Source organism: Hydra vulgaris, chromosome 09 (assembly GCF_038396675.1).
Source record: "Hydra vulgaris chromosome 09, alternate assembly HydraT2T_AEP".
NCBI lineage: Eukaryota > Metazoa > Cnidaria > Hydrozoa > Anthoathecata > Hydridae > Hydra > Hydra vulgaris.
In genome coordinates, this window is record NC_088928.1 from 20,192,522 (window position 1) to 20,215,240 (window position 22,719).

Below are 22,719 nucleotides of genomic sequence, written 5' to 3' on the forward strand. Positions count from 1 at the left end.
TTGGTATAAGAAAATAGGCAAGAAGAACATATGATGCTCTAGAGTTCCATCTAGCACTGTGCAATGGAGGATGATTCTTGAAGTAATTAAAAGCTCCACATAACTCATAAAGGAATTTTAAGTCATCTTGCCATCCCAAGTTTATGTAATGATTAGGCTCAGCTTCATATGTATAATTTTTGGTTAAGTCCTTCACAAATTTATAATCAAAACCAGGACTTGTTGATTTTCAATTTACAAAATGATCCAAAATGTGTTTTAAAAGGAGATCCAGTATATGATGCTGACATCCTAAATATTGTGGTTTAGTAAAGCCTCTGGTTTCCATTTCATTTTCTACTTTTACAACTATACCATTTAATCTTCCTGTGTTTACTGCTGTTGTGTTACATATAATCATTGAAATACATTTCCATGCATCAAAATCATTTAGCAATTTTTTAAAAGCTTCAAAAATATCATTGGATTTTCCACTTTCACATTTAACAATTTCTAAGTTAATTTTCCTTTTCTCATTTCGAAGTATCACAACTTGGTATTCAGTCTTGTTTATTTTCTTCCATCAAAATGTAGGCAGAATTGTTCTTCATGTACCATTTTAGCAACAATTTTCTTCATGCTTTCCACTTGCCTTATAGTTGATCTCCATATTCCTGTCTGACTTCTGATTCTAGCTGATTTATTTGTACTTAAAGATTCAGTTATCAGAAGATTAGAAGCTAACTTTGTTCTATTATATACTCTCTTTCTTGATTTTTTTAATTCCACTGGTTCATAGTTGTCTTATGAATCTAAATCTGAACCACTTTCTTCTGATGCAGTTGAACTGCTAACTGGACAATTATTTGTTTTGCTTGTAGAAGTTGTATCTTTTGCATTACAAACTCTGACTTTTGAAGGATGTAATGACACTTGTGTGTTAGTTTACTGTATAAATATACTGTATAAATATAAAATTAATTAAAAAAGACATTGAAATGGGTAAAGACAAAAGAAATGAGTGAAACATAAAACGCATTTGTATTAACTATTTTCTGTATTTGTGTAATATTTCAGTTCAGACCAACATATTACACAAGCACATAAAATAGTTTTTACTTTAGTCATAAAAATTTTTGCTTTAGTAAAAAACTTTATTAAAAAAACTTTATTAAAAAAACTTTAGTAAAAAACTTTAAATTTTTACTTTAGTTAAAAAGTCTTTACTTTAGTCATAAAAACAACAATATTTTTATAGCATAACCTAATTGTGGGTGGGTGGGGGACATTTTTTAACTATATTTAATATTACTATAAAATTTTAATATTAACTATCAATTTCTCAAGTTTTAAAACTATGGCCAATTAAAACTGTGACAAAAGTTAAAAAATCATAACTCTAATGTATATATATATATATATATATATATATATATATATATATATATATATATATATATATATATATATATATATATATATATATATATATCAAGGCATAGTATAAAAATTTAATGAACTAAATTGAGTAAATGCACTACAATACAGTGCATTTTTCTCAATTTAGTTCATTAAATTTATTTACTAATAAAAAAACATATAATCTTGAAGAAATTTAAATAAAAGGAACTAAAAATAAAGTTAAAGTTGTTTTGACAATTTTTTTTTAAACCTCCAAAAATAATATCATATTAAGTATTTAATAACAATATCATATTATTCGAGGGGGGGGGGGGTAAAAACATAATTACTTTCTTCCATAGTTATTTTACTTAAAAGTAACACTATTGAAGAAAGTAATCATATTTTAGCGTGGTTTCTTTTAAAGCCTTTAAAAATGCATTTAAAATTTTTGTAACTAATTGTTTTTTATTATTAAGATGTGTTTTATAATAAATTAAAAAAATATGAATCTTATAATTATTTGGAAAAAAATAGCTGAAGTAATGCGTTTGTTTTGAAAAATTTTAAGCGAATGTCAACAGTTGCATAAGCAAAAGTAAAGAAATGTGACATTCATTCATGTTCGTCGATTTATCGCGCCCTGTATATATAAAACATTTGGCTTACTGAGGCACAGTGACCCAGATTAAGTTAAAAACAGCAAAAGTTACCTAACTATTAACAACATGTACATTATGCTTACACTATACATCAAAATGGGGGTTTTTAGGGTCAAGGAATTTAAATTAGTAACTTAAAATTATTTTCACATCCACTTAATACCTGTACAACGCGCATGTATGCGTAAAAATGCGCATTAGAGGACTTTAAAATTTGTTAATACCATTTTTAGTAAAAGATTTAGCTTCCTTGACCCAAAATATATTATTTTATTATTACACAAACGGTTGCCCCGCGTTTAATGGGTGTAAAGTTGCATAATGCATGCTGATGCGTAACCAAGCGCATTATGAGTCTTTAACACACACACACAAAAAATCCACAATTCATTATACAAAATTAACTCAGAATATTAAAATCTTTTCACAATTTAAATTACTAGCAAGTTCAATACTTCTAGAGGCAAAGTTCTTTCTTGATAACTCCTGTGTTTTACAAATGAAATGTTAAGACTTTTGGATCCAATCTAATCAAAAGGTAGTGCATCTGATCTTTCATAGTGTTAATTCTCGATATTTTTTGTTGTGTGATGCAACCTTACATTTTGGATTTACTTATTTAGACTTTTCTGAGTTTCCTCCAACTATTGGCCAATCGGCAATCTTTAAACGGAACAACCACGTATCAGAATTTTTTAAACACTGGGTGGCATTATATACCAACCATTTTTATAACTATAATTTTAGCTGTATCAGTACAGTAAGCTTTAAATTGATTACTATTGATATGGTACCCAGAGGATATTGTAATAAAGACCATGTGCATTCTCTTTATAACTTCTATATCAACCCCTGTTATTTCAAAGAAAATTGCAGAGTTCTCAAATGCTCTTTTGGAAGTATTTCCGTCATTGCTATTACCAAAGCCTACTTTGGGCTGGTCAACAATGAGACTCAACTTTTCTCTAAACTTTGTTTTAATAAAATTCTTCTTTAAATTTACAGTAAGCTTCTCTTTTTCAGTTCTGGCTTGAAACATCTGGATTTCCATTTTATAACCCAAATGTAAGATGAATTCAAAAGATCTTATCCAACAGTGCAAATTGGAAATACCTAGTTTAAGGGCTTTCTCATTTACAGGCTTTCTTTTAACTGATGGATTTTAGCATAGGGACAGTTGTGAGTTTGTATTTTGGGATAAAAGTGTATTTTGGGATAAAAATGCGGTAGTGGTGTAGTGGTAGAGCGCTCGCTTCATAAGCGAGAGGTTCCGAGTTCGATTCCCGCCACGTCCCTGGTAGTACCTCGCTCAACTTGTTTCTCCGCGCAGCGGCCTTGTTCATCAAGGTTCGTGTTTTGGAGTTAGAATTGAGAGAGGGTTATAACCACAAGTAGCCTCCTCATCTGTAGTGGCCTTCTCGACCTTGGGGAGGTGAATTATAAAAAAAAAAAAAAACTAAATCTATATCATTCATCTCTTTGGGCTTACAACCACACACACATTGAGTTGAGTTGACTTTGTGTCAGTCAATGAATTTATTACTTTCCCATCAAACATGGTCATATCAATTTTAAAAGTAACCTTAATAGTTATTACTGTACCGGCAATATTCAAATCTGTCGAGAAGGGTTTTAACTGACTCATTTGAGTTTGAAGATCAGCTTCTTTTCTTTGCACAACTCTGATGTCTTTTATATTGCAGGTGAAGTGATCTACAAAAGTGGCAGTTAAAACTTTTAGAATTTTTCCAAAAGTCAATGTTTTCAGCTTTAAACAGAAGAGGTATAAATGCTGTGCTAAATAGGTTATCTTCTTGTTTTGACTTTTCAGTAAAATTAAGGCTATCAAATTTTTGCTTGTAAATACTTTGACTTAAGGCTCCATCAAACCCAATTTTCATGTATAAAATTCCATTTATCTCAACTTTATAACTTTCCCTTAAATAAATCATATCTATAATTCTAGTAACTGTATGATTAAGCATACTTTGTAATGAGTATTTTGCTGACATTTCAGTAAATTGAACACCATCAGGATAAAATTTTAGCTTTTCTTCCCCAAGCTTATTAAGACTAGGATATATTTTTACATTGTGAGAAAGGGCTGAATTTCTCAACATTTGGTATTGTAAATCACTTAAGTCAGTTTGCATTTTCAAAGCAAGAACCTCCTCTAATTTCATAGTTGTTTGAGTCAAGGAATCAATACTTCTTCTCATCTGAGCTACATCAACACATTTGGAAGTTCTTTCCAAAATTTAAGCTGAATCTTTTTCTTCTGCTGCTTTAGCACTTTTTGATGCAGCAAGAGATAGAGCTACATGATGTTCATTAGCTAAATCTGCAATATTTGCTCTTTTACTTCTTTCACAAAGATCTCCCCATTCCTTCATTGGTCTTCCTGGTCTAGGATAAAAAGACACTATAATCGATGAGATTTTTCCCTAACCAATTATTTTCGTATTTTAAAAACTTTTCATAGTTTCTACAATATTTTTTAAGCTTATTTTTCACTTTCGAAATAAAAATTTGTACAATTCTATTTAGCTCACTTTGTTTATCTTTAGGAATTATTTTGGAGTTTTTGATAAATTCGATAAGTCAGGAAGTGCTTCGTTATTTACTTCAGATTCGCGAGTTTTTAAAAATAGATACAACCTTTTTATTTCACTTTTGAAGCTTGAATTCTTTATTACCAAATATTATTATAAGACTTTTTTAATTTTCAAAATAAAGAGTAAATACTAGATTGTATATTATTACACAAATGTCCGAAAACTGCTTTTAAATCAAAAAGGGAGAGATGGGTGTTGCATTTGACAAAACTATGCATGAATCTATTGAAAATATCTCCTTAAGGAGCAGGAGGTTGCGGCAAATATTGTAGAGTTTACTTTGCTATAGTTTAGTGGTTTTGTTTCACTAAAATTTTGGTCTACACTTATGTTCAAACTTGTGTATAAAAATTTAATTTTTTAAAAGAAAAATTAAAAATAACTTGTTTTTTAAATCTAAAGAAAAAAAAGTAAATAAATTTTAAATATCTAGGCACTCATTACTTTAACAAAAATAATAAAGTTTTGCATGGAGGTGGAAAAAAAGGTTGCTTACAAGATTAAATATCAATTAAGAGTAAAGTTAACTTTACTCTTAAGGTGTTTTTTTTATAAAGTTTTTTGGCAATTAAGAGTAAACTATTTTTGATAATAAATGAACAAAAGGAAAAAATTTCAGTCTAAATAACTATTGCGCAAATTTTTGAATGAATGAACTTTTGATCATTAGCTTGCTATTTTAGTTTACATGAGGAAAACAAAAAATCGAAATGTAAACTTTTTCAGAAAGGTTTGTTTCTTTTATGTATTTTTATTGACTTAAAATAATAAAAATAATAATTACAATCTTAATAAAAGTTTTATTAAGATCTGTTTAAAATAACCCATAGTAAATGTAACTTATTAATCAAACGTAATTTTTTAAATTATGCTTAATGATTAAAAAAATATAATATATATTTTATAAATTATAATATGTTTTTTAAAATATGATATGTTTTTTAATCAAAAAATATCAAAAACATGTTTTACTAAATTATATTTTGTTAAATTACGTTTACTGTAAGTATCTCTTCTTTAATTATCTTTAATTTAAAAGGCACCTTAAAATCATTTTAAAAACTATTAAACATCAACAACAACAAGATATTTATTTTCCTAAAAATTTTCCATTATTTAATTACAATAATATATTAATAATAATAATAATAATAATAATAATAATAATAATAATAATAAAATTTTAGAATAATAGTAATAAGAATAAGAATATTTATAAAATTATAAATAATAAAACCAAAATATCATTATTAAGAATAAATAAAAATAAATGATTGGCAAGGAAGAAGTCACTCATGCAGAAACCTGATAAAGGAGTGACACCAAATAATTATATTAATAATTATTATTAATCTGTCTATTAATATTCGCAACTAGAGCAAAAGTCTAGTCACTATTTTGAACACATCAGGCCGTCAAATTCTAAGTGAAAATGCAAAAATGATTATATTTGAGTAAGTAATAAGCAAGTATTTATAAAAAGGACAAAAGTCCAGTTAGAAAGCTTATAATTTAGTGGTAAGAATGGGCAGGACTGATTTCTGTATGTTTTTAATGATTAGGGTTTTTCTTGTATAACTTCACATCTGAAACCCAAAAGATCCCAGTTGCTTTATGGAACACATACAGCTGTAAAAGCTTCAGTGAAAAAGAAGTTCTAATTTTATTGGAGTTAGTGTTAGTTAAACAATGATCAAAAAAGTTGGACAAGTGCCCAGTATAGAAGCATCGAGCTAATTTTTGTTTATACTGCTTTATTGAAAATATTCACTCATTAGTTTATTAATAAATTATAATTAGTTTATATTATATTTGTTTATATTATGGTAGTTGAACTATCTTAGTTTATTTTAAATCATAATGTATACCCAGGTATACATTATGATTTTTAATTACAGAAGTATTTGTTTACATTTTTTAATACAGTTATAATTTTTCATTACAGAAGTATTTGTTTACATTTAATTTATATTTAATAATAATTTATACCGTATAAATGGCGCTATTCGCTTTATACTTATTTTATAAATTATTATGATCTATGCTGTTTTAGTGAAGTAACTTGTTTTCTTAAAATGTAAACCATTTTAGTAGAATTTTTTGTTTTATACTTTAGTTTATACTTAATTAGATTGTTTACTTTTATGTATAATTTAAATTTATTTTAACTTTGACATTTCATAATACATTTAACATTGTATTAATGCTTTTAATATTATTAATATTAATTTAAAAAATAATAATAATAACAATAATAACTTTATTCATTAATAGAGCAAAAGTAACAGCAAAAATAATAGTATTTATTACAATTATAATAATAATAGTAATAATAAAAATAGCAGTAATGAAAAAAAAAAAAAAAAAAATGACAAAAGCAATAAAATTTCTGTAAAAATAGTAAGAAGAAAAAGTAAAATAAGAAAACTAAAAGAAGTTAATGATAAAAACATAAAATTTTTTTTGTTTTTTTTTAGAATTTGTTTAAATTTATTTTGTTTTAAATAAAGAAATGAAGATAAATTATTTTTAAGTTTTAACCTTTAGTAAAAGTTAAATGAACAGATTTGCTATTATTTAAATCAAAATTTTAAAGTTAAAATAATAGTAAATACGTTTATTAAATGCTTATGTTTTAAATTCAAATAGTTATTCAAATACAAGGTGTAAAACTATTTTGTTAATATTACAAATATCACGTGATTTAATATATGTAAACATAATATGTAATGTAAATATTGATTAAAAATTGTTTAAAGTATTTAAAGATTTAATTATACTAATTTATAACTACTAAAATTAAGTTTACTAAAATATAGTTAATAAATGTTTAAAATACTTTAAACAATTTTTTACTAATAGCATAGTATTTGCAACAAAAGCGTTTAATAAAGTCTTAATATCTTCCACCGATAAATTCATGTATGGGGTTGTGCATAAACTATGCAACGCTAAATTTCAATAATAAACAAAACTAAAAAGATCTAAAGTTTTAAAATAAATTTAGCGTTAAAATTGACTTCTAAGATCCTAAGATTTTGACTTTCAAAATCTTAAGATAAAAGTAAACAAGATAATTGCAAATGATTAAAATGATGATTGAAAAAATGATGATTAAAAATCATTGTCGCGACATCAGTTTTAGCTAGGATAGGAGTCGGAGATAAGGGAGGCCTGAAGACTCTAAAACGTCCCACCTACCCCCTACCCCTTCCCCCCTAGCGTTGCCAAAAAATGTGGTATCCCCAAATTAACTCTTCACTGCGAGGCCTGTATATATATGGGCATTTTCATTTCTGTGCGTGATTTTTGTTTTTGTTTTTGTTTTAGCAATTAAAAGCTGGAGGGTCATTCCATATGAAATCAGCCAGACCATGACACCCTTACGTCTCAGAATTTGCAGTCCATATTAAAAAAATAATAACTGCGAAAATTTTAGTTAAAAATACACATGGGTTCCAAAATAATGCTGACTCATCATTTTAGTGATTATCTGAAGCGACTACAAAGCAACCTTTACATTTAGTATCTTTATAATGGCTTGGGGAAATTTCTTAAAATTTGGTACCCCAATAGATTTTTATTCAAGGAATCCAAAAATAACACCCTAAAGACTTGATTGTCTCAGGAAATGCCTCGTTTATCCAAATTTGTTCAAAATTATGGGCTTGTAAATTAATGATTTTTGGAGGTGAAATAAAGAATGTGGCCCAAAATCCCAAGTAAGTTTAATTGTATATCATTATTATTACTATTGAAAAAAATTTGATTCATCAATTGTCTCTCTAATACTTGATCAAAATTTGCATTTAAAAATGGTATCTATTTAGAAAAATTTAAATTTTGTAAGGAAAGCAAATGAAATGTTTTTTAAAACATTTATTTAAATAAAACACCAAATAGTGTTATTTAGTGACTATTTTAGGACATTTATATTCATATGTCTAGGAAGGGCCAGGGGAACTCTAACTAATGCCCCCCCCCCCAATCTCCCTGTAATTTTTTTTTTTTTTACATAAAATAAATTAATAATAAAAAGTTATTAAAATAAAAATTAATAACACATATTTTTTAGTTTAAGTTTGAGAAACAATTTATTTTCATTATTTCAAGTTGGTGAATGCTTACATCCTATTATAACAAAACAGGCATAAGTTTTGTTTTGTTCTTTTTAAAGGTTATACTTTACTTGTTTGCATTTTCTTAAAGAATGTGAATTTTATTGTTTTTATATTTTTTTGGCAGGTAATAGTATAAATAATAAACATATTCAATATGGAGAAACGTGACATTGGAAAAAGTCTTAACATTCATTGCCACAAAATTGAATTTTCTAGAAAACAAGGTTTTGTTCAATTCAAAGATCTTCCTTGTGAAAAATAAGAAGAAATAATATGGCAAGCAAACTTAAGGGAAAAATATTGTTCAATAAGAATTATGTGTTGTTATCATGACCAGTTCTATGGGAAATATTTTGAAAGAAAAATGACAAAGTGTTGCAATCCTTTTGGAACACACAAGGAAAGTAAAAAAATTGCTATAAAAGGTAATCTAACATTAATTACAACAGAATCGATATGAAAATTAAAAGAAATAGAATTTATTATTTATAACAATTTTTTTATTTTTAGTTATTTAAAAAACTTAAAACTAAACTTGTTTCTTAGGTAATATAAAGATTTCCCTAGACTTGGCAAAATTTTTGCAAGAAAATAATGTTAATGTAACCCCAGGTTGGAAATTCTGCAGTAAATGTTACAAAAAAGCAGTAGAAACTGATGAAGATTTACAAGAAGAATGGGAATCAAAAAGTGAGAAAAAAAATTAAGTTAGATACTACTATAGAATTGCTTGGAATTTTACCAGTCAAAAAGTCTTTCAAAACACAGCAAATTGCCTGCAGCAAAACAAAAGTTTGAGAACACTATTGACAGAGTTGCAAAAATGGTCTCATATAATATTAAAGAAACTTCTTTAACAACAGAAATAAAAAGCCCAATTTCAAACAACAACATTAACAATGACCATGATCTAGACATTTCAATGTATGAAATAAATAAAACATTTTCAGAGACTGACTCTTATCACCATAAAGTGAAAATGTTAACACTCGCACCAAAATCATGGACACATACAAAGATATCAAGCTGCTTTGACGTGTCTGAGTATTTTGTTCAAATTGCAAGAAAAGTTAAAAATGAGCATGAAGTTCTATCAATGCCCGAAAAAAAATTTGAAACCCACTTTCACCAGAAACAGTTAATTTAGTGATTAACTTTTATCAAAGTGATGAATTTTCAAGAATGATGTCAGGAAAAAAAGATTTCGTAAGTGTTAAGAAGAACCAACATATTCAAAAAAGATTATTGCTACTCAATCTTAATGAATTACATGTTGCGTTTAAAAAAGACTACCCTAACATCAAAGTCAGTTTGTCAAAGTTTTGTATGCTTAAACCTAAATGGTGCATTACAACTAATGCATCAGGTACTCACAATGTATGTGTATGTATACATCACCAAAATACAAAATTTCTCATTGATGCCATTATGTGGAATAAAAGTTATAAAGATTTCATGGCATTGATTGTTTGTTCTCTTGAAAATGCAGAGTGTATGTTGCATCGATGTAACCAATGCCCTGGTATTGAAGCATTAAAAACTTTTTTAGTGCAAGAGTTTATGGACCATGAGATCAAAGAAGATATAGCATTCAAGCAATGGCAGAATACCGATCGTACAACACTATTATTACAGTTTTTGCCACTAGATGAATTTAATGATTTATTATGTGACAGCATTGACAACCTTACCACTCATTCATATATTGCAAAAACCCAAAGTAGATACTTGAAAAACTGTAAAGAAAATCTTAACCAAAACGAATGCTTAATTTTAGGAGATTTTGCTGAAAATTATCAATATGTTGTTCAGGATGAGGTTCAAAGTTATCACTGGAGCAAAAGTCAATTTTCACTCTTTCCAATTGTACTTTATTTTATACAGGACAAACTTCTCAAACATAAATCTTTTTGTTACCTTTCAGAAGATGTTGATCATGACACAAGATTTATTTACAAGACTCAGGAAGATATAATTAGATATATCAAAGAAAATTTACCTGATGTATCAAGTGTGAAATACTTTTCCGATGGTTGTGCAGTACATTTTAAAAATTTTAAAAACTTTATCAATCTTTGTCATCACAGTAAAGACTTTGATTTAAGTGCTGAATGGGTATTTTTTGCTACCAGTCATGGTAAATTCTCCTGTGATGGTATTGGTGGGACTGTTAAAAGAGTAGTATGTCAATAAAGTCTAAAACAAATAACTACTGGGCAGATTTTAGATGTTAATTTAATTTACTCCTTTTGTAAAGCCGAGATAATTGGGATTTGTTTTTAATTATTTTCAAAAGATGAAATCGACCAAACAAGAGTTCAATTAGAAAAAAGATATTTAGGTGGAAGAACAGTTCCTGGCACAAGTATGTATCATCACTTTATTCCAATTGCTTCAAACACTATAAGTTATAAAAAAACAAGTATTGGTAAATGCACTGAAACATTTGATATCATCGAACAAGCAAACATAATAAAGAGATTTCATTAAACATAAAAAAAATGGATTATATTGCATGTTTTTATGATGAATTTTGGTGGGTAGGGATTGCTGAAGATGTAAGTGAACTTGATATTAAAGTCCGATTCATGCATCCACATGAACCAGGTAAAAACTTCTTTTGGCCAATGAGAAATGATGAGTGTTGGGTGCTCAATTCTGAAGTTATATGCCTAATTTCTACACCCACAACAATATCAGGTCGTAAGTACAACATATCTGATTTAGATTTGGAGAATATAAGCAGTTGGTTACAAAAAAAAATTAAATACATTTAAAGTTATTTTGTTGTAATTTTATTTACCTGTTTTGCATTTAGAATTTGTTTTTCTTTTTTTCTTTTTTTCAAATCCTTGGATGTAATGCTGAAAAGGAGGGGAAGTTTAAATAATTCCCACTGTCTACCTCATAATGTCAATGACTATATTAGTCTTAAACTACTAAATAATACCATAAAGATATTGATATAAATAAAAATGTTTAAAAACATTTCAGTATCTTTGGTTTTAAAATTTAAGATTTTTAAAATTTTGAATAGATCTTAGTTTTGAGTGCTTACTTTGAAATAAGAGGTAAGTATTTATCGATTTGAAATAATGAAAATAAATTTTAGAGTTTATAAAGTTTCTCAAACTTAAACTAAAAAAAAAAATATGTATATATTTATTTTTAAATTATATTTTAATAACTATTAATTCAATTTATGTGAAAAAAAATTTAGGAAGATTGGGGGGGGGGGGGTGAGAGTTAGTCAGAGTCCCCTGGCCCTCCCTTGGCATATGAATATAAATGTCCTAATATAGTCACTAAATAATACTATTAGGTGTTTTATTTAAATAAATGTTTAAAAAAACATTTCAATTGCTTTTGTTACAAAATTTAAATTTTTCTAAATAGATACCATTTTTAAATGCAAATTTTGATCAAGTATTAGAGAGACAATTGATGAATCAAATTTTTTTCAGTAGACCTAAGATGAAATAATGATATACAATTAAACTTTTTACTCAGGATTTTGGGCCACATTCTTTATTTCACCTCCAAAAATCATTAATTTACAAGTCAATAATTTTGTACAAAATTGAATAAACAAGGCATTTCCTGAGACAATCAAGTCTCTAGGGTGCTATTTTTGGATTCCTCGAATAAAAATCTATTGGGGGTACCAAATTTTAAGAAATTTCCCCAAGCCATTATAAAGATACTAAATGTCAAAGTTGCTTTGTAGTCGCTTCAGATAATCACTAAAATGACAAGTTAGCATTATTTCAACTGACAATCTCTGGAACCCATGTGTATTTTTAACTAAAATTTTTGTAGTTGTTATTTTTCAATATGGACTGCAAGTGAGGTAAAAATGAACAAATTCTGAGACAAAAGGGTGTCAAAAATGTTGTTTTTTTTGGATGATTTCATATGGATTTACCCTGGACTTAAAGAAATATGCATGCTATTATAAATTTTTTAAAAAACATTTATAACAAAAATATTTTTATCATATTTTAGGTTAGCTGAATAAGTTAAATATATATTTTAATTTTTTTTTTTTTTGCATAATAATATCGCTACAGTTTGAAAATAAACAACAATTTTCAAAACGATATACTTTAGCTAGAAATAATTGATGACTGCCATTTCTCATCGAAAATATATTAAATATGAGTCTTAAAAGTATAATATTTCACTTAGAATATTCACAAGCAGTTTATTTTTTTAAAGATATCTACATGAAATTAACAAATTCGCAACTTCTGTGTGTGACTTCCGTGCAAGATCATTCATGAACTGCATTTAAACGATTGCTGTGACTCTATGACACATAGTGCAATCCTGTAACTTTCTGGAAAGCTTGACTAATGTTTAAAACATTATTTTAAAATATATATAAAACGCTGAAAATTTTCCGATTTTCCAAGGAATTAAAGTTTATTTATCTAGTAACTAAAATTTGAGTTTTTCTGTTCAGTGCATAATACTGCTTCAAACTTAATTTATTCTTTGTTTACATTACTGATGTATATCATTTTTTGTTTACAAAATATTTATATAGGTTAGAATTAAATGAGAGCAAATTGAAGATTGCCAGTTTTATTATTATGAAAATAATAGACAAAACTTTTTTGTTATAAAAAAGAAAAATTTATGTTAAACTGGTACTGATACCTAATCGATAAATTTATAAATAATAAAAACTTGGATTTAACTATAGTATTAGTTCATCTATAGTTTAGAATATTGTTCTAAAGAATATCAAAGATAAAGCTTTTTTTACATCGAATAAATTTACAGGATTTTGTATCTGTTGAAGCCCTAAGAGTATTTTTAAGCTAGAGAAAAAAATCTCACAAAGGTGATTATGAAACATTAATTTATATGTTATTTATGTCTTTTTTTAAACTTATTTATTAGCTTAATGACATCTTTTTTTCTAATCTAAATTCTTATCAGAGAATTATGTATTGAATATTTTTTAAAAATGTTTTGACATAATTATTTTTAAATAAATTTGATAAGTTCAAATGACCAGTGTATTTTATTAAAAATGACTTAAAAAAACAATGTTTTTATAGTTGCATTTTTAACATGACTCAAATCAAAGTGAAAATAATAAATACACGCTTATTTAAAATTTAAATCTTTTTTAATAAACAGGAATAAAAATTTTTTTTTTACATTTGAATTATGTGACCCAAAAACAATTTTAAACGTATCGAACATTCAAATAAGTTTTAATTTACAAATATCTTTTCATATATTTACTTGCTTTCTCGCTTGCAGTTATTTCAATGCAATTTTTAAACTTTTCAAATTAGAAAAAAAAAATTTTCACAAAGAAGAAGAGTAACATTATTAAAATAAAAAGAAATGCAACACAAAATAGTATTTATAAAGTAATAAATCGTTTTAATAAAAAGAAAACTAATATTTTCTAATAAATTTTTGAACTCTATTAAAATAGAGTTTAAAAAATTGGGTCAAAAGCAACTTTGTTTTTAACAATTTTCCTAGAAAATTTTAAGATGCTTGAATAAATAAATGTCAGAAAAAAGAGCGTTGCTGACGGTTGTTTTTTAGATGTATTTATGATATGATACAAAACATTTGAGTGTACAACTTAAAAACCTATTACTAAAATCCAATCAATTTTAGTTTATCCGTGGGTTTTTTTTCTAAATATCAAAAAATCCTGCAAAAATACTTTTTGCTGAAAATTCACAGCTCGTGCAATCATTTATTCCTGCTGAAACCTATATATATTATACATATATATATTAGGGTGATGACTTTTTAACTTTTATTCTTATAATTTATTTCCTGTAGCACGAATGGATGAACTTTTGCCTATTAATGACTAAAATGACCTTTATTCCAATGAAGTACTGAAAAAGGTCACACAAACCAATTTGAAATGTAATATAGGCCATTATATTATAGCGACAGGCTTGTACCATAGTGGAGTCAGTAGGTGCGATCAACGCCCCTACTGACTCCACTTTTTTGTACCAAGTGGTATTTGTTTCATGCAAATTTTGTTATAAAAATTAAGCAAAATGTTTCTTTTTTACTCCAGACTTCTTCATTTACAAAAACCAATCCCCCTAAAAAATTTCACGGTACTGCCCTGAGAGAATTGTTTAGAAGTTTCTAGAATATCGTAAAACGTTGTGCGTTCAAGAAGCTCGTAAAGAGTTGAAAAATTTCCTTTAGCACTTTTGCAGTGTGGTGTAAACTGATATATAAGTGGGGTGTTCAAAGGGGATAGTTAAGTTTAAATTACCTTAATTTTGTGTCAACACTATTATTGCCTAATTAAAAGAGACCTTTTATTATTTGGTGAGCTACATTGATATTTGTGCTTTATATACAAACATATAACTGTGTATATAATATTTTATTAGTGTCTTTTGAATTGCTTATTTTTAAATAAAATGTATGAAAAAATAGTAACAGTTTCTTTAATTTTTACGTTTAGGTCTTTTCAACTTCAGTTGCTGAGTAGAATATAACATGTTGTTTAAAAAGAGCACTTTTAACACCAAGAAGAACAAGGAAACTTGGACAAAGAACTTAATCTAGTTTCAAGCCCCATCAAGACGAGTCAAATTGGAAATTTACGAAGCACCCATGATTGAAAGGAGTCGCATGCCTCAGGAAAACCAAAGCATTGGATTTTTTAAAAAATTCTTAAATCCACCACCAAAGAATGGAGAGAGTGAATAAGTGTAATTGTTGTTGAGCTTTTTTTTTTTTTAATTATTCACCTCCCCAAGGCTGAGAAAGCGACTACAGTCAAGGAGGCTATTTTTGTGGTTACAACCCTCTCTCAACTCTATAACTCCAAAACACGAACCTCGACTAACAAAGCTGCTGCGCAGAGAAACAAGTTGAACTGTTTGACATTACTAAGGTTAAAGACAAATGGTTGTGCAAAGAGGATGAGAACCTGTATGAAAACAAATAGAGAGCAAAGGCCACATTGAAGGTTTCCACTGACAAACGTGCTTGTGCTAAGACTATCCACGCATTTTTCGCGTTGTCATGGACAATGAGCTCAATAGATTGACTAAATCAACAAATATTGTGAAGGATTTGATGAGCAATTATGATAAATTAAAAGCAGCCTTCAGCAATGGTAAAAATGAAATTAAGGAAACAGGCGGCTGGAGAGACAACATAAAGTTTCTTTACCAGCTCACTCATGTCTTCCATCACCACACTGGGATGTATGAGATACCCTTCGTAAAGTTTCAACAGATCCCAAACATCAGCATTGTACGCTAGAACTCTCAAGCCATTCTAGCTTGTCTTGCTTTATTGTGACGCCCAAAACAAGTCAAAAGCTGGGTTAAAATCTGTTAATTTATTTCCTACTCATGAGCCAACTATTGGTTTAGCAGTCAATTGTTCTGCACTGAAGATTTTGATAAATTATCTACAGTGCTAAATGACAATCCAAATAGTTTCAGATACTTGCAAAACCACTGGAAAACAAATCAACATCGCTGAAAGTTTTACAATGAAAGTTTTGCAAGACCTGTATGCCTCAGCAAGGATAATCTTCGCAAGATTCATTCTGTCCAATGATATTATTGTAAATAATTGGCTTCCTTGTGTTTGATGACTCTATAAAATGTTGCATATATAGGACTCTGAAACTTGTGTTCAATATTGTAACTGCTTAAAGGCACCTCAAAAATTAGGCAAAAAAAGCTAATAAATAAAAAATTTTAAATCTTTTTGTGCGTGACATTTTCTTTATCAAATCACCTTGAAAGTAAGATTTTATCTAATCTTTAACAAAAGCTCGTCAAATTATGATACAGGGAAACGAGGTTGTAAAAAAGTCATCACTCTAATATATATATATATATATATATATATATATATATATATATATATATATATATATATATATATATATATATATATATATATGTATGTATGTATATATGTATATTATATATATATATATATATATGTATATATATATTTATATATATATACATATATATGTATGTATATGATATATATATATATATATGTATGTATATATATATATATATATATACACATAGATATATGTATGTATATGATATATATATATATACATATATATGTATGTATATTATATATATATATATATATATATATCATATACATACATATATATGTATATATATATATATATATATCATATACATACATATATATGTATATATATATAAATATATATATACATATATATATATAAATATATATAATATACATACATATATATATATATATATATATATATATATATTATGTATATATATTATGTATATATATATATATATATATATATATATATATATATATATATATATATATTTATATATAGTGTGTAATAGAGCCTTTGCAGCTCCCTAATTCAGTATGTCTCAAATTATTTTATATATAGTAATAATAGTAAACAAGTGAAATTGGTAAAGTTCAAATATAAATGATTCAAATTAATGACTATATTATAATTTTTATTTTTTTTTTAATTTGAATATAATTGTTTTTGTCAGTAACATTTTAAAAATATTACAACAACAGATTAAATCATTTTTTCCAGGTTTAAAATCAAGTTATGTTTTTGGACTTACACATGTGCTGCTATTACCAATGCAGTGATATTCAGCTGGGGATTTTATTATGTTTGCAACTCTTTAGAGCACACACCAAGGTAAATTATTTGAAAATATTAAAAAATTATGACAATGTTTATTGGTATTGGAAAGCCTTAATGCTGCAGAGTTGACTCCATATGTTTGATTTTGTCATTAATTATGATTTAGTTTGATCTGAAACAACTCTAACCCATCCTCCCTCGCTTCTCCCTTTTTTCGTCTCCCCTTGTCCCCTCAATACTTCAAAAAAAGGAGAAAATTTTGAAAATTTTTACTCTAACATTCTTTAATATCAATAAGTTCCATGGTATCTAATGATTTTAAGCAATACTTGTGTTTTATTTAGATGTACAGACGAGGCTGTGTTTAATTTAGAGTTTAAATATTTTACTCCGAAGTATGTCGATGGTGGAAGGTTTGTTTCTGTATTCTTTAGAATCATTGTAAGTTTTTAAGATTCTTTTTTTTCTTTTAATTTTTTAATTTATTATGTTAGTTGTTATTGTTTATTATTTTTAACAGTAAACCAGAGATTTGCCTGTTAATTAACATTAGAATAGCAGTTTAGTCAGCCCCTTTATGATCTATATTAAACCCTAGATTATGTTACATATATTAATAAAACAGCAGTGAATAACAATATATATTAAATAGCAAACATTGCACTTACAAAATCGACAGAGAAAAATATAATACATTTAGCATTATTCATGCACAAAAATGCATGGCGTATAAACAATACACAAAGATATACAATATAAACAATGAAATAAATTAGTAATTAAAAAAAAAAAAAATTCTTCTATTTCGATAACAATAATTTTGGCTGTAAAAAATTCTGTAACTCTTTTTTATTATTTTCCATTTTTAAACATTTTTTCTTTTAACTTGTATTTTGTTTTTACTTTATTTTGTTTTTGTTTTTACTTGATTTTGTTTTTGTTTTGTCTTTTAATTTAGTTTCTTTAAAATATTTTTTTGATTTTTGCTTCATTTATCTTTCTCTTTTTGTCTTTTCACCCTTAAATAAACACTGCATTAAATTCTTAGGAGAGCAATTTAGGAGTAAATCTTCTGCACCCATTTTCATTTTATTAAGCTGATAAAATTGACTCTGATCAGCTTCGATATCATAGCTGAAGCTAATCAATTTAAAACTGAAATATCAGCTGCAATCTCTAAGTATTGCCTCATAAGTGAGAAGTTTGGAGTTAAATCCCCACCACGTCCCTGGTAGTATCACGCTTGACTTGTTTCTCCATGCAGCGACCTTGTTCATTATGGTTTGTGTTTCGGAGTTATAGAGTTGAGAGAGTGTTGTAACCGCAACCAAAGTAGCCTCATTGACTGTAGTGGCCTTTATGGCCTTGGGGAGGTGAGTTTAAAATTAGATAAAAATTTACTACTTAAATTACTCAAAACAAAATCTGCTTGGTATCTGTTTGAAAATATCAGTCATTTATGGCGCACATGCTAAAGGTATACTTCAGGTATTATGGGTTGTTGCTTGTATTTTTTTATTTTCAAAGATAGTATACAAAAATTGCATAGCATAAAAAAATTGGAAGAATAATATGATTTGTTTAACACCCCTAGACCTGTCAGTACTAAATATTTTAGAATAACAACCCAGGAAGAATAGAATCTTGTGCTATCCCAGTGGTCGTTGGAATTGAAGAAATGTGTTGTTCATCATGGACAACTTTAATATTATAATTTGAAAGAAATGATTCAATATTTTAAATAAAAGTTACCAGTTGCATCATAAAGAGAGACCAATGGAATAAATCAGCATGCCAGACCTAATCAAAAGCTTGTGATATGTCAAGAACAATTGCCCTTGCCTCACTGGGTAATGCACAATAGAACCTTTCTAATGCTTATAATGGTCTTTAACTTAAAATACCTTTAACCTTAAATATCTTATCTAAAAATATTTTTTATCATAAAATACCTTTTATTTATTCTCTGATTGCTTTTAATCCTCATTCATTGATTTAATAATTGTTGCCAACCATTCCTTAACTTAGAAATGCTTTAGAGTTATTATATTATTTCTTGTGGTTCTGTCAAGTATTGTTTCACGATGGACAAAAGTTTTTATTTTATTTTTCAAAAGCTATTTGTAAACATTCCATCTTTCTGGCAGTTCATTTGTATGTTATTCATAAGCATACTGTTATTTTTGTGATAAGTCTTTCCAAAAGATGGAAAAGTAGATTTATACCTAGATTAGGAATAGTTCCAGTGAATCCAAAAACCCACAACCATCCATGTTTACTTCTAATTTCATACAAAGATCTGGAACTTCTAAACTATGGAAGCTTTTAGCTTCCTCAGCTTTATTTATACTAGGAAGCCCTGCAGTCATGCTTGACTTAACAAAATTGTTTGAAGTGACCTTTTTCAATCGGTCTTAAACTCTAAAAGTTTTCTCACCTGAATATTATCATTCTCAAACATTTATATTTACAAATATTTTAAAAAAACTTTGCAACTTTGTTGTTATATTATTTAACTCATTTCAGCCAGTATTTTTAATTGACAAACAATTCTATATATATGGTTAAACCTTAAAACTAAATGTTTTGGGTATAATTTTGAAACTTGTGAATCTTGACCTCTGCCTTAACTTTTGATTTTGCAATTCTTAAGAAATTTTAAAATCAATTTGCAATCGCAATTTTTTTTTATTTTCAATTTAAAAAAAGGTTTTTGTTAATAGTTTTGTTGAATTATATTTGGTTATTTTATTTATAGTAAAATTTAAGTCTGTTGATCATTGTTTTATAAAATTTATAGTTTGATTATTGATATTTTAATTAATTTGATAAAATAATTTATTTATTATAAAGAGTGTGATAATAACATGCAATTAATATTTGTATTTATATATTTTATTTTGATGTTGTTTTTTTAATAATTTTGCACAATATTTTTTGTCAAACGTTAGTTAATTTGCTTCATGAATACATTTATTAAATTTTAAGATTTCAGTCAAGTAATTTTCTACTATTTTCATTAAAGCTATTAAAAAAATTCAGTGTCTGTCTGTGTGGTTTCCTCCTGGTAAACTGTGTGGTTTCCTCCTGGTAATCTTTTTTTTTATTATTAGAAAAGCAACAATTTTTTTGTGAAAAGAGATAAGCTAAATAAATTTTTTTTTCTTTTTCAAAAATCTAGCGAAAAACTTTTTTTAACCATCCCTTTTGACTTGTGATCTTGTTCTTGCAATATGTAGTCTTATCCTTGCAATATGTGGTGTTGACCTCAGTTTAAAGCTTAAGACTTGCTGCCTTAGGTTTACAACACTTTGTCTTAACCATAGACTTGCTATCTGTGGTCTTGTTAACAACTAACTGCCGAACTGTCTTTAGCTAATTTTATTAATCTACATTAACTAGTGATTTAGAGAGTTTGAGCTAATTACTATTATAACTATATTATTGCTATAATAATTATTAATTAAATTATTAACTACTTTGCCTTTAAAACACCCCCTGTCCGAAGTTCTTAATTTAAAAAATGCTTTGCCTAGCCAAGGTTAAATTTTATGGTCTCTCTGGTGAACATTGTCGTCTATTATTGTTATATTATATATACTTATTTTTTGATATTATTGATACTTTTGTTTTTATTATTTACTATATTTATTAATATTGTTTTTTGTTGTTCAGTATTTTTAATATTGTTTTTTGTTGTTCAGTATTTTTAATTAATGTTTCAAATGTTTTTACATTTTATTTAAGATATCAATTTGGTCGAACATTTTTTTATGGTTTTTGTTTTGTTGGTTGAGCTTCAAAAATAAACATTTTAATGCTATATAAGTATCATTCATACCAACCAAGAAAGGTTAAGCTTCGAATAAAAAATAATTTAAGAATCGATGAACATCTAAATATGGAATAGCAAAAATCTAAATATGGAATTGCAAATTTTTAATATAGAGTTGTTCACTTTACTTACTTTTTAACTTTCAAAAATTACGAAAACAAAAAATTGAGAGAAGTATAGAGATACGCACGCACACGCAAGAAAACACACTTAGAAGAAATATGCATACATAAAATTAATCTGAATTTATTAGCTTTTTTCTAAAAAAAATTTTACTTTTTTAAAAACGAAAATAAAAAAAACTATTAATTTGTAATGTTTCTACTATTTCTGCTATACCTTTATATATATATATATATATATATATATATATATATAGAGAGAGAGAGAGAGAGAGAGAGAGAGAGAGAGAGAGAGAGAGAGAGAGAGAGAGAGAGAGAGAGATGACTTAGGAATGTTTACATTCTCGTTTTCAAAAAAAGATGCGCGCGCATACTTGTAGGCAGAAAAAACAAATGTTTGGAAAATTTTCAGTAAAAACATCGTGATATTGGTATGTTCTGTTAGAAAATTTATTCACTGTTTTATTTTTTAACAAGAATTAAAATATTTTAACAAGTTGTTATCTAGCTAGTTGCTCGATACGAAAACTGTGGATTTAAAGTTTATAGAGTTTCTTTCTGAAAATCAATTTTTAAAAGTAGAAGACGTAGAAACTAAAGCACACGCATTACCCTAATCTATCTGATTTTATAACTCCAATTTGTAGTTAGGTCTAGAAAAGGGAAGAGAAAAATATCCTATGAAGCTTTATGTAAAAAACGACTATCATTTGACTCTCAATACGATCACCTATGTTATAGATCTTGATAACTATACTGAGAAAATACATTATGGTACTAAACCACCTAATAATAAGTCTACTCTTTCTTAATATTATCAACACAATATTTATAAAGCAGAAAAATCTTTTTCCTTTCAATTAATGCAGCACAAATCTTTATTTAATTATTAGATTTAAAAAAAAAAGTTTTACTTGAACCAAGTAAACATATCTCATACAAAAATCTAACATTAGTCAACAAAAGAATATTTGTTCAGACATCTTAAAGAATGTTAACGTCCTCTTCAAAAGAGTTAAAACTTAGTTTACTTGCTATTGTTGTTGAGGGACCATCCTTATAATGTGCTTATAAAGCTAAAACGAAGTCCATCAAATAAAGATACTGTGTATATGTATATATATATATATAAATATAAATTTTACTATCGTCAGCATGCATTTTCATACGATGACTAATGCTGTCCGGCAGGTCGTTAATGAAGATTACGAAAAGTAATGGGTCTAAGACCAAGCCTTGATGAAAGCCGCAAGTGACTGCTTGCCATTTAGATGTGATGCCGTTGATGAACACTCGTTGACTTCGGTCGCGTAACCAAGCTGAGATCC

The 22,719-nt window shown here is 27.0% G+C and overlaps 2 protein-coding genes across 2 annotated transcripts in view; both read left to right on the forward strand.

The window, feature by feature from the left end:
* The window catches only part of LOC124811140 (p53 and DNA damage-regulated protein 1), a 44,420-nt gene extending 22,835 nt beyond the window's left edge, over positions 1-21,585 (forward strand). The window contains exons 3-5 of the mRNA XM_065805005.1: positions 17,378-17,488; positions 17,779-17,875; positions 21,182-21,585. The gene's annotated coding sequence lies outside the window, so the exon portion shown is untranslated. The remainder of the gene's footprint in view (positions 1-17,377; positions 17,489-17,778; positions 17,876-21,181) is intronic.
* LOC136084631 (uncharacterized) lies at positions 8,883-11,737 on the forward strand. Its single transcript, XM_065805004.1, has 2 exons — positions 8,883-9,203; positions 9,325-11,737. The coding sequence occupies exon 2, from the start codon at positions 9,961-9,963 to the stop codon at positions 10,969-10,971; it is 1,011 nt and encodes a 336-aa protein (XP_065661076.1). The 5' UTR covers positions 8,883-9,203; positions 9,325-9,960; the 3' UTR covers positions 10,972-11,737.
* Positions 21,586-22,719: the final 1,134 nt, after the last annotated feature.